Below are 12,189 nucleotides of genomic sequence, written 5' to 3' on the forward strand. Positions count from 1 at the left end.
TGTATGGGTGTTCACAGCCTGTAAGCAGTTCTGTGAGGTGAAAGGCTGCTGATCTCCACCCTGTCCCATGAAATGTATTTATTCTGTGTACAGCAAACCATGAGCTTGAGGGCAAGAATCTGAAGTAAGGATCCCTTTCCATGGAGGAGAGGGTTGTTCAACAGTGAAATGGTCTCCCTTGGAAGGCTGTGGACTCTCCTTCCTTAGAGTTTTTAAAGCAGAAGTTGGATGGCCATCTACCGGTATTATGGATGCTTTAGCTGAGATTCCTGCATTTCAGGGGGTTAGACTAGATGACTCTTGAGGTCCCTTCCAACTCTTACAATTCTATGATTCTATTGTGGTTGCTAGCTAGCCATGATGACTATGTTCTGTGTCCACAGTTGCGAGGCAGCAATGCTTCTGAACAGGGGCATAGCAAGGTAAATTGGTACCCAGGGGCAAAAAAATTTTTGTCACCCCCCCCCTCCCCAGGCATGGGAAGGTCAGGTGGTACCCGGTGCGGAAAATTTCGTGTCAACCCCCCCATTGATCCCCCCCCCCCGCAAAAATTGTTTTACGTCATTTCATATTTTCTTACAAAGGAATAATAACAAGTAATAATAAAAAACTTTTACTTATATCCCGCCCTCCCCGGCCAAAGTCGGGCTCAGAGTGGCTAACATCAGATACATAACATTGGTATAAAATCAAACAATAATTAAATTACCTCCTAAAAACATCTCAAAATCAAATTAAAGTCTAATTAGATGGCTTTCCACAGGGTTAGGGTTGGGAACAGTAAGTGTTCTCTGAACTGAAATGTCAGCCTTCATGACATAGGAAAACAGCCAAGTGAACAGCTATTTTGGTGGAGGAGGGTCAAGATATTAACCGATATGCATGAAATTTCATATATAGCTATATAATCCCTAGTATAGTAAGATAAGACCTTCGGAGCAGGCATATAAAAATAATTCAAAAAAAAATTTCCCCAAAAAATTGTTCCTTGATAATTTGTCACCCCCTCCATTATGGAACATGGGCCGACCCGCCCCCCTCGCCCCCCATGCTATGCCCCTGCTTCTGAATACCAGTTGCTGGAACCCTGGTGGTAAAACGGTGAAATTAACTAAATGACAAAATGCCCTTTTAATAGCATCCCCAAGCCTGCCATTCATTTCTTTAACTTGTATCCTGCCCTTCTTCCCAAAGGAGCACAAGTTGGCAAACAGCAAGTGATAAAATAAAAAATAAAAACAATTCTGATTCAGATGCAGACTGGGAAGGACCAAAAGGTTTGTTGAAAGAGGAAGGTGGGGTTGAGGTGGTCTGCTTCATCCTCCCTAATGGTAGGGCTGGTCCTTTGTCAATCTTACAGAGTAGTATTGGCCATGGAAGAAATAGCAGTAAGTGTATGTTTCATTATGTAATTTGGTATAATTACCCATTGCGCTGTAACTTCATATTTCAGAATTCCAGGGCGCTTTTCACCATAATTAACAAGATAGAAGATAATCCCATCAAGAATGGCTGTATAACCCATGCCAGAGAAAATTATAGCATAAACTCTGTTTTTCGAAGATAGGAATAGATTTTAAAATATGCGGCGTGCTCACAGTGGCCGAAAATAAAACTGAAATGGAACGACATCTGGATTTTTAAGGAAGTGGGAGTGGATGGGATTGCTGACGGTAGTTCGTAAAGTGTGCAACCAACTTTTCTGACACCAATTTGTCTGAATGAGAAGAGATTCTGTTGAGATATGATAGGAGAGTGGAGAATAACAGGTGTGTGAAATACTTAAAAAAAATAAAAACACTGACAGTTCAGCAATTCTGGAAAATACCTCTGACAAAGAGCTGGAAGAAATGCTAGGATGCAGGTTTTTAAAATGCAAACTTCAGTGAGGTGTTTGTGTAATTGTTTGCTGGGATCGGGGCAGACGTGAAGGGATTTTAACCCTTTCTTCTTTAACTCAATCTCTTTCCCACATCCCATCCCATAATATAAGAAGGAGCCTGCTGGATCCCATCAAAATCCAGCACCGTCTAGTCCTCCCAGTGGAGTGGGTTTTTTTTGTTTTTTGTTTTTACTTTTCTACCCACTAAATGAAATCTCCACAGAATCCTGAAATAAAGGGAGGGGGAGAGAAGAAAGAGAATATCTGTGCGATTTTGCCTCTGTGAATTATTTGAAAATCGGAGTAGGTAAACTCATAACTTGAGCAATTTAAAGCTTGGCAACCTCCAGGAATAAAAGAACACAGGGTGAAGTTATTTTTCAATTAAATTAGGCTTTACTGTTCTAATCCACTAAAACAAGAGGGGCTATTTTTAGTAACTAACATCATTTTATTAAGTGGTAGCCAAATCCAATGCAAACTCAGGAGGCCTTTTTGTCGTTTTTTGTTTAAAGTACTACTCAATTGAAGAAGCAAATTCCCCGCCCACGCCCCCTCTCAGATCCCTTGGGTAGTACAAAATGGTGGATGCTGGTCTTGCAAACAGCAGGAAAAGTTGTTGCATTTCCCTTGACTAAAAAGAAAGAAAGATAAAATCTAGAACTCTACTGCACTCCTAAAGAACAGATGGATGAGTTTTAGAGGCCTCACTTAAAAACTGGAAGAAGGCAATTGCCTAGCTGCATGATCTGGTTAAACAAATCTCCTTTAAATGTGTGGTGTTGCACACCCTTAATGGCTTGGCCATATGTAAGTCCACTCTGGAAGAAGGTGCGGATTCATCTGGGGAGTTCCAGAACTTCTGACTTGAGCCAGAGATGATTCTGCTTAGCCTCAGTAATGTTCCCATAAAGCCAGTAACCACCGCACAGCCTTTTTCAGAACTATTAATGCTCTGTCCTCTCTAATTCTGTTTGCTTTCACGGTCTTTCCACTATCTCCAAGGATTTGGATTGCACTGGCTGAATTTAGTACGTTTTAGTCACCTTGAGAACCTTGAGAAGGGCCTCAAATGAACTGAGCCATTGTTAACTTCCTGTTGGTTGTGACAAGTACAGTGGACGCTCGGGTTGCGAACGTGATCTGTGCGGGAGGCACGTTCGCAACCCGCAGCGCTACTTCTGCGCATGCGCGGTTGTGATTCGGCGCTTCTGCGCATGCGCGATTTAGCGCTTCTGCGCATGTGCGAGTGCCGAAACCCAGAAGTAACCCATTCCGGTACTTCCGGGTTCAGCATGAGCGCAACCCAAAAAAACCATAACCTGCAGCGTTCGCAACTTGAGGTATGACTGTATATATTTAAAAAGGTGTTGAAGAGCGGAAACAACTGTAATATAAAAGGGACTCCCAGTCTCTCCAGCCCTCCCCCTGCCTAGCCTTCCTCCTACTATTGCAGTTTGATAGTTGGATGCACATTGTCGAGAGACAATGGAGTGTGCCTCCAGGGGTGAAGTCGTAACGGCTGCGTTAGCAGCACCGAAGTGACCTCCCTGGGGCACAAGCCTGGGCAGTGTGTATGGGGGTCCTAGGCTACCCACACAACAAGACACACACACACACACACCTCCCCCAGTCTCACTGATGTGGTCCAAAAGAAGGCAGAGCAATATGTTTTGCACCAGCTTGGCTGCAGGAGTTGCCGGAAAGAGGCATACAAGGTACCATCTTAGGGACTCCAAATTTTTGTAGCATTTACTCCTTATTCTTTTCTTCTCCCAAAGATATCCTGCAAAGCAGCAGAGGTTTAGGATCAGAGTTTTCCTTCTCCTAGATGGGCTACCTTCCCAGGTTGATGAGCCCCATCTGCCCTTCATTTCCCTCTACAGCATGTGCAGAAACCACTTTCTTGACCGTTGGACCCACTATTGGTCTTGTCCACTCAATGTGCCAGAGCCTGTTTATGGCATGCTTTAGTCATCTTGTCCACATGGTTTGTAAAATTCATTTGCCACCTTGCTTCTCCTCTTTCCACGCAAACCATCCTTGCCTTCTAAGCAAGATGGGCAGCTTTTAAGCCTTGCTTACTGGGCTCCGGAATGCTCTTGCAAGAGCTCACGATTCCTGAAGATTTTGTGAGAGTGTCCCAGAGCCTGGTAAGCAAGGCAGAGAGCTTAAAATCTCTTACTTCACCAGAAAAACTTGGTGCAAAATGAGCTTTTAAGCTTTCTGCTTTGCATGCAATTAATTTGCGGGATTTCAACTGGCCGGCTTTCTTTCTTTTTAAAAGAAATAATATTTCTATTAATTTTACAACAACTAAACATCACATGAAAAAGAAAAACCATACATCAAAACCTTAAAACAACTATATAGACAATCCACATTGAATTTAAAACGTGGGACTACTAGAACCCCCTGGCTTCCCTTCCCCCCCCCCCCCCCCCCCCCCCGGTTCCCTTGTTCTATGTTGTTCATGCATGTCCATAAATTCAACTGGCCGGTTTTCAAGTGCATAAGGTTGAAATTGCACATGTAGTAGTAGTAGTAGTAGTAGTAGTAGTAGTTTTATTTTTATTTGCATTTTCAAAAACAGGAACAGAGCACAAATTATTTGCACGCAAGATGCAATCGTACTTTATTCAAAACTGATCCAGTGATCTAGTGTGGGGGGGGGGAAGGATTTTTTAAATAACATATAACAGGTATTATATTATATGCTGGCAGTAGTTTGCTCCCACAAGCAATCTAGCTACTGTGTTCAGTCTGCAGACCAACCTCAAGGGTAGCCCCAACATAACCTCTTCCGTCCCATACTGTTCATTTCCTCGCTACCCTGCTCTGATTTTTGTTAACTCGGTAATCTGAGTTGTAGCACCTGCATGCAAAGCTCAGTGGGTTAGAGCCTGGTGCTGATAACTCTGTGGTTGCAGGTTCGATCTCCATATGGGACAGCTGCATATTCCTTCATTGCAAGGGGATGGACTAGATGCTCCTCAGGGTCCCTTCCAACTCCATGAATCTCAGACTGGGTTAACTTTTGCTGCTGACTCAGTTTGCATCACCTTGCAGAGGCATACCATGGGAACATCACCTGGGTGCGCCGGGGCTCTAGAATGCCAATGAGCCATTGTCACGTCTTTACACACAAATGCTGAAGGGGTTCTGGAGTCCCTAGTGCCCAGGGAGAATGAGCAACGACTGGTCTTGGTGTGCTGCTTCAAACTGAGTGGAGAGTAAGAATTAAGCCTGGTTTTGAAGTCAGCTGCCTAGTGATCATTTCTCCTCTTGAGTTCCTGTTGTCTTTATTGAGCCTGGAACTCTTGGAAGGTTAAAACTGAAACCAGACTGTTCTCTCTCTCTCTCTGTTTATATTACTGAATTCTAGCAAACATGACTTCTTTCTGGCATGGTGCCGTGGATTGGTGAACAGGCCTAGCTGTATGTTGTATGTAGTAATTATGAGATTTATAATCCTGTTACTGCTCTCTGGATGCCCAGAAAAAGCCAACAAAGGTTCAGTAAACCATATGTATGTGAGCAGACATCTTAAGACTTGGGCAGATTTTTCTTTCTTCCTTTTTGACTGCTGCTTTTCACAAGAATAGGTGCAAAAATAACATGTTTAATTAGGTTTTTGGAAACGGTATTACATTTATGGAGCCTCTGTGAGCCATGCAGATTGAAATGGTTCGTAGTGGGGGTTCTGTGATAGAAATGAGGGAAGCAGCGAAGAGACATGCGAATCAAATGTGGCCCAATGATGCTGGGAGCATCCTCTGCTGTTCTTTCTGCAACTGTCCTTAATGTTATTTTCATAGATTGCATGGAATATAAGTCCACAGTTGCACTGGAAGCCAAACCTTGCTTCTCCTAAGCAGACTCACTTTGTTAAATAGGCGTTTCCCTTTTTAATAAACATGAGTTTCTTTATATCTTTCCTTTCTAGTGGAGAGGGAAAATGTGCAGAAAAGGACTTTTACCCGTTGGATAAATCTACATTTGGAAAAGGTAAGCCTGCTAAACAAATTAGCCCATTCAAATATTACAGACACACCTTTCTGTCTTGGCTTTTGGCATTTTGGATGTATATTTTTGGGACCGACCTTATCTCTGCGATTCTAAGTTGTTTTAAACTGTTTTGAATATAGTGTTTTAATTGTTGTAACCTGCCCTGGGACCTTAGGATGAAGTGTGGATAAATAACAACAGCAATAACAAACCAATCATTTTTAAAAATTGCAGTTATTGAAAAGTGGATGAGAAAGGATGGGGGTTTATATTATTCCTTAAATATTTATTATCTGATGATACATTTGCAGGTGGTCTGGATGACCATTGAGGTCTTTTCCAACTGAGAGCCTATCATGGACTGGTTGGACATAGAGAAATGGTGGGAGGAACCAGCTGGGAAACCCCCAAAGGAAGAAGACTCAGAACCTGGGGATTGGTGGTGGAACGATGATGAGTGGTCAGAGGGAGAAGACTGGGAGGAGGAGGTGTTGGAAGCTGAAGAGGTGACAGGTCTTAGTGAACAGGGAGAGTCTGTGGCAGAGAGAAGTTCAGAATCAGAAGCTTCAGCAGGCTAGTGAAAGGAGAGAGGTGAAGAGGCAGAGATGAGTCATGCTGGTGAAGAGTCATGGGTGTCTCCACTTCCCCCATGACTCCCAGAACCAGAAGAGGCATGAAACAGGAGCAGCAAAAACAGGAATGCAAGCATAGTCTCTGATTGCTTGGGGAAAGTCCTGGAGAGGTGGAGACATAGATAGCCGTGGGGAGCTGGGGACCTTCAGTCTCGGCAACAGATTTCGTGGAGTAAGACCTACAGGGAATGAGCTTCTGTGCTCTTTAGGTCTGACACTCCGCTAAGTCTATGAAGTCAGTGTTTTCAAATACAGTGGTACCTCGGGTTAAGAACTTAATTCATTCTGGAGGTCTGTTCTTAACCTGAAACTGTTCTTAACCTGAGGTACCACTTTAGCTAATGGGGCCTCCCGCCGCCACTGCGCCGCCACCGCGCAATTTCTGTTCTCATCCTGAAGCAAAGTTCTTAACCCGAGGTACTATTTCTGGGTTAGCGGAGTCTGTAACCTGAAGCGTCTGTAACCTGAAGCGTCTGTAACCCGAGGTACCACTGTAACGAGTTAACTCCAATTTCGAACTGTGTGATTTACTGTTTGGCTCGCCCTGTGACAGAGCCAAAGGCCACCTTCCTCAATCATCTACCCCTTTCTTTCTTCACAGTGCAGCCCCCCTCTGGAAGTGAAAGATTTGTTGGTTGATGTTAAAGATGGCAAAATTTTGATGGCTCTGCTGGAAGTTCTCTCTGGGCAAAATCTGGTAGGTATAAACCTTCGTTAACAGCCTCTGTCTGACATGATATTGCCTGTTTTTACCAGGTCAGGAGGGCTGGATTTTGTAAGAGAGCTGTTTCTTCAGCCATGAAGTGGCTCAGATCGGACACTTTACATAGGAACTGGTGGCTCCACCCCATTCTGTCTCTCAGCCAGGCCCTGATCTGGAAAAGTGCCCCCTGTGGCTTCTCCTTCCTTCTGTGTGGCCTTGTGTTCAGCTAGCTGGCCTCTTGGGTGGTGGCTCCAGCTCGGCTCTCCTGCTCCTATGGGGCTAGGGCAGAAATGGTGGGTCACTGACCTATCCAGGAGCCCAGGCAGTTGGTGCAGGGGGACGCCAGTCCTGTGGACGGGATGATGTCTGGATCCAATGGCTCTTCATGGCCAATGACAGTGTGAAGATTTGCAGGTGGTGGGTGAGTCAAGTTCCCCTGCTCATCCTCTGAAGATACCTCCAGTCTGAGGTCCAGGCAGAGCTGCATGCACAGCATTTCTGATAAAATACAGTAGAGTCTTTTCAACACCCAAGGACCGCATCAGAATTATATCTTGAAGGTGGGCAGCTGCCGCCAGTCTGTATATCCTAGTTGCATGTGGTTCATAGAAAGTGCATGGACGCAGCAAGTGTCGACAATTATATTATAACTGTAGCCATAGAATCATAGAATTGCAGAGATGGAAGGGACCCCGAGGGTCATCTGCTCCAACCCCCAGCAATGCAGGAATCTCATCTGAAGCATCCATGACAGGTGGCCAGACAACCACTGCTTAAAAACCTCCAAGGAAGGAAAGTCGCCGTCATCTTCCAAGGGAGTCTGTTCCACTGTTGAACACCTCTTGCTGTCAGAAGGTTCTTCCTGATGTTGAGTCAGAATCTCCTTTCTTGTAACTTGAAGCCATTGGTTCGAGTCCTACCCTCCGGAGCAGGAGAAAACAAGCTCGCTCCATCTTCCGTGTGACAAGATGGCTATCATATATCCTCCCAGTTTTCCAGACTAAACATACCCAACTTCTGCAACCGTTCCTCACAAGGCTTGGTTTCCAGACCCTTGATCACCTTGGTCACTCTCCTCTGCAAACGTTCCACCTTGTCTTACTGGTGTAGTTTACTTCCTAGTATATGTGCTCAGAATTAGCTCAGTAGAGTCTGTACTGTCTGGCAATGGCTTTCCAGTGGGTTTCAGGCAGTGGGTTTGAACCTGGGACCTTCTGCATGCAAAGCAGATGCCACAGCCTTTCCCCCCTTAAATCAGTGTTTTTCAACCTTTTTGGGCAAAGGCACACTTGTTTCATGAAACAAATCACGAGGCACACCACCATTAGAAAATGTTAAAAAATTTAACTCTGTGCCTATATTGACTATATATAAAGTAATTCTCTTGAATTTTTCAATTTTTCCCACGGCACACCAGGCAACATCTCGCGGCACACTAGTGTGCCACGGAACAGTGGTTGAAAAACACTGCCTTAAATAATGCATTTTAAAAAGCACTAACTGGCTTACTTCCCTCTTTTTTTTTAGCTGCATGAATACAAGCCCTCAACCCATCGTATTTTTCGACTGAACAATATTGCAAAAGCCCTCAAGTTTTTGGAGGACAGCAATGTAAGTAATTCGAAAGCTGCTGAATTGTTTTTCACTTGTCCCGGTACAATATCTCTCTCTCCTAAATGAGGAATAATAATAATAATGTGTAAGCTGAAGGAATTATGTTTTGTTTAAAATTGTGTCTGAAAGGCTGCATAGAATATGCAGAAGGAGGGGTTTCCTCACAACACAAATTATTATTTTAATGTCGTAATGTTCAACTGGATTAAAGGATCAAGAGGCTAATATTAAAAGAAAATAAAAGAAATGCCTATGTTCGGCAACCTTTAAGCAGCTGGGCTCAAGTTGCTCTGAAGGTTAGCGATTTGAGTCATTTGACTCCCCCCCCCATGCATTCAGCATCACGAGTTCTATATTTCTCTGCCCAATTTATAGCAAGAGATTATTTGAGCTTTGTTCAAAGAAAGATGGAAACTGCTGTTCTAGACTTCTGCAATGTCTGGGGTTGAACATGGTGTAACTGTGGGGGGGGGGATGCCACCCCACACTAGTATTGGTATGCAGGTTGCCTTTGCATCAAGTGCAGAAGGAGGGATGTAGAAAGCTGCCTTATACTGAATCAGAAGATTGGTCCATCTCACTCAGCATTGTCAGAGGCTTCCCGGGATTTCAGATTGGGTTATCTCCCAGCTCCAACTGGAGAAGCCAAGGATTGAACCCAGGCTCCCCTGCATGAAAGCATGCCCCCTACCACTAAGCTATGGCCTTTCCCCTAAACATGACTCACATGACTTTGGGTATAATATTGAGTATGATGCGTGGTTGAGGCTGTGGAATGAAAACATGAAATTTACAGCATGTGTCACCTTGAAAGAGAATTTACAAAAAATGATGTGTAGGTGGTACTTAATACCAGTTAAATTGGCTAAAATGTATAGAATGAAGGATAAATTATGTTGGAAATGTAGGAAGAATGAAGGTGATTTTTATCATATGTGGTGGACATGCGAGAAAACAAAAAGATTTTGGGAATTAATTTATAATGAGTTGAAAAAGATGTTTAAGTATACCTTCCCCAAAAAGCCAGAAGCTTTTTTGCTGGGCTTGATGGGTGAAGAAATTGCTAAAAAAGATCAAAGATTGTTTTTGTATGCAACAACCGCGGCAAGAATACTTCCAGCCCAAAGGTGGAAATTACAGGAAATGCCTATGATTGAGGAGTGGCAGACGAAAGTGATGGAATATGCGGAACTTGCAAAACTGACTGGCAGGATCCGAAACCAGGATGATTCAAAATTTCGAAAAGACTGGAGTAAATTTATAGATTATATAAGATCTAACTGTGGAAGTTAGAAGACACTAGCAGGATTGGAATGACTCTACGACATTGTTGAAGGTTTAAACTGAGAAACTGTGCGCTTATATTGGACTAGAAAACCTGCTGACGTGAAGGGGGGGAAGTCAAAGCTCGGCAGAGCGAGATTTATTGTTATAAGTTTATAATGTTTATAATTTGTTTAATTTGTTATTTAGTGAAAATATAATAAAAATTATTGGGGGGGAAAGGTCGGGAACATGACTCACACCCATTTTGGAGTCTTATGTGAAGGTGAGGAGATGGATACAGTTCCCTGTCAAGGCTGGGCAATGGGCAGCAATGTAAAGCAAGTCAGGAATCAGCAGCCATGAGAACCGCTTCAGCAGAGAAGCACCTCTGCCATCGGTGCCAATTTGGGTGAGATCTCACCTGAAATCAGCATGATCCTGCCTGAAATCAGTGCTGATGGCACTGGTAGTGGCAGGAGTGACAGGGCGGCTCTTGCTGTTTCACCTCAAGCGGTTAAACACCACCACTGCGTATGCAAAGCCTGGCAGTTGGCCCAGCTAGCTCAGCGTTGTGATAGCCAACATAGTGCTTTCCATATGTTTTTGGACTACAGCTCCCATCATCCCCAGTCAAATGGCCAGAGATGATGGGAGTTGTGATCCAACAAGCTCTGGAAGACACGTTGGCTGTCCCTGGTCTACACTGACAAGCAGAAGGTGTCGGGGATTGGGCCTGCAAAGCAGATGGTCTGTCACTTAGCTGTGGCCCTATAAATCACCACCCAGCCTCACAGCAGCGTCTCTGTTAGGCCGTTGTTGCGTTGCTCCGTTATCACTGGATTCTGCATATGCTGCTGACATCACACTCATGCTAGCACTGTTGCCAGGGGCCTTGGTATGTCATAGTAAGGTGCCTTGCCTTGCTTTAAAAGCTTATGTAAGGTGAAACACTCCTTTAGGCTCACTGAACTTTTCGGAGGCCAGATGGACTGATTTGGTCTCTGTGTCCAGCCCCTTCCAAGGGTCTTCACAATCTCATTCTTGTAAGTCATGCTTAGTTGGAAAGGGTGTAGAAGAGCTATTCAGGTATGGTGGTGAAACCAGGGTCACCAGGTCCCGAATCCAAGGACTTGCAACAGCTGTGTGACTCAAGAGAAGTCCAGTGCTGGCAAAATCTCACCAGCTTCCCATTTATAGGCAATTTTAAATTCCAACACAAGACCCACCTTGGGCAGTAGATAAGAAAATTCAGGCTTGGTCTAATGATGAAGGTCTTGTGGAAGAATGGAAATCCTTTTGGATTATTTAAAGAGATATTATTATATGATGAACACATGAGCACGATTTGAACTATGAGCAACAGAAGGGATTAGAGGTTATGGTATTCTTTTTTTAAATTTTTATTGAATTTATATTGATTTACACAAACAAACAAACAAAAGGAATACATTAAGCAATATCAAATACATATAATCATCTTATCCAACCATTCCCCAAAACACTTACACCTTGAAATAAATATGCTTTTATAATTATATAAGTTATTTAGGTTGTACTTTCTTCTAATGACTCTATACCTTAACTAAAAGTCATCTCTAAAGAAACAAGAACAAAAACAAAAAACCAAAAAAGAAAGGAAAAGGAAAAAGGAAAAAAAGAGAAAGAACCCCCCCCCCCAACAAAATTAAAAACAAAAACCCAGGATTAGAGGTTATGGTATTCTTGGTAAGGTTTAAGAGATAAAAGACAGTGCAGCAGAGGGAAAGAAACAAACAGCATGGAAATGGGGCTGGGAAGTTTGTTTGGGGGGAGTTTTTATTATGTATTGTAATGTATGTATGAAATTTTGGAAAACTTCAGGGAAAAACTTCAGGGGGGAAAAAGAGAAGTCAGGCTTGGGACTGGAAGAGATGGCCCCCAAATTCCCCACAATAATTGCCCATCTTCAGCATGGGAATAAGAGTGATCCACCTCTTGTGGAAGTTGCAGCAAGAACCAAACAAAGATATGGTTATATACTTTGCAAACTGTAAGTGCTACAGTGGGATAGAGATGTGCTTAAATAACCGCTCACTGGGTCTGGC

At 43.5% G+C, this 12,189-nt stretch overlaps 1 protein-coding gene across 3 annotated transcripts in view; it reads left to right on the forward strand.

Annotated features, from left to right (window-relative positions):
- The window catches only part of CLMN (calmin), a 78,382-nt gene that overhangs the window by 43,329 nt on the left and 22,864 nt on the right, over nucleotides 1-12,189 (forward strand). For 2 of the 3 annotated variants that reach the window (XM_033140356.1, XM_033140363.1), the window contains exons 2-4: nucleotides 5,829-5,890; nucleotides 7,124-7,219; nucleotides 8,753-8,836. In XM_033140356.1, the coding sequence (XP_032996247.1) occupies nucleotides 5,829-5,890; nucleotides 7,124-7,219; nucleotides 8,753-8,836 (242 nt within the window). Of the gene's footprint in view, nucleotides 1-5,828; nucleotides 5,891-7,123; nucleotides 7,220-8,752; nucleotides 8,837-11,028; nucleotides 11,149-12,189 lie in introns of those variants that run through there. The other variant, XM_033140372.1, reaches the window with a different exon arrangement.

This window comes from Lacerta agilis, chromosome 1, assembly GCF_009819535.1.
Source record: "Lacerta agilis isolate rLacAgi1 chromosome 1, rLacAgi1.pri, whole genome shotgun sequence".
NCBI lineage: Eukaryota > Metazoa > Chordata > Lepidosauria > Squamata > Lacertidae > Lacerta > Lacerta agilis.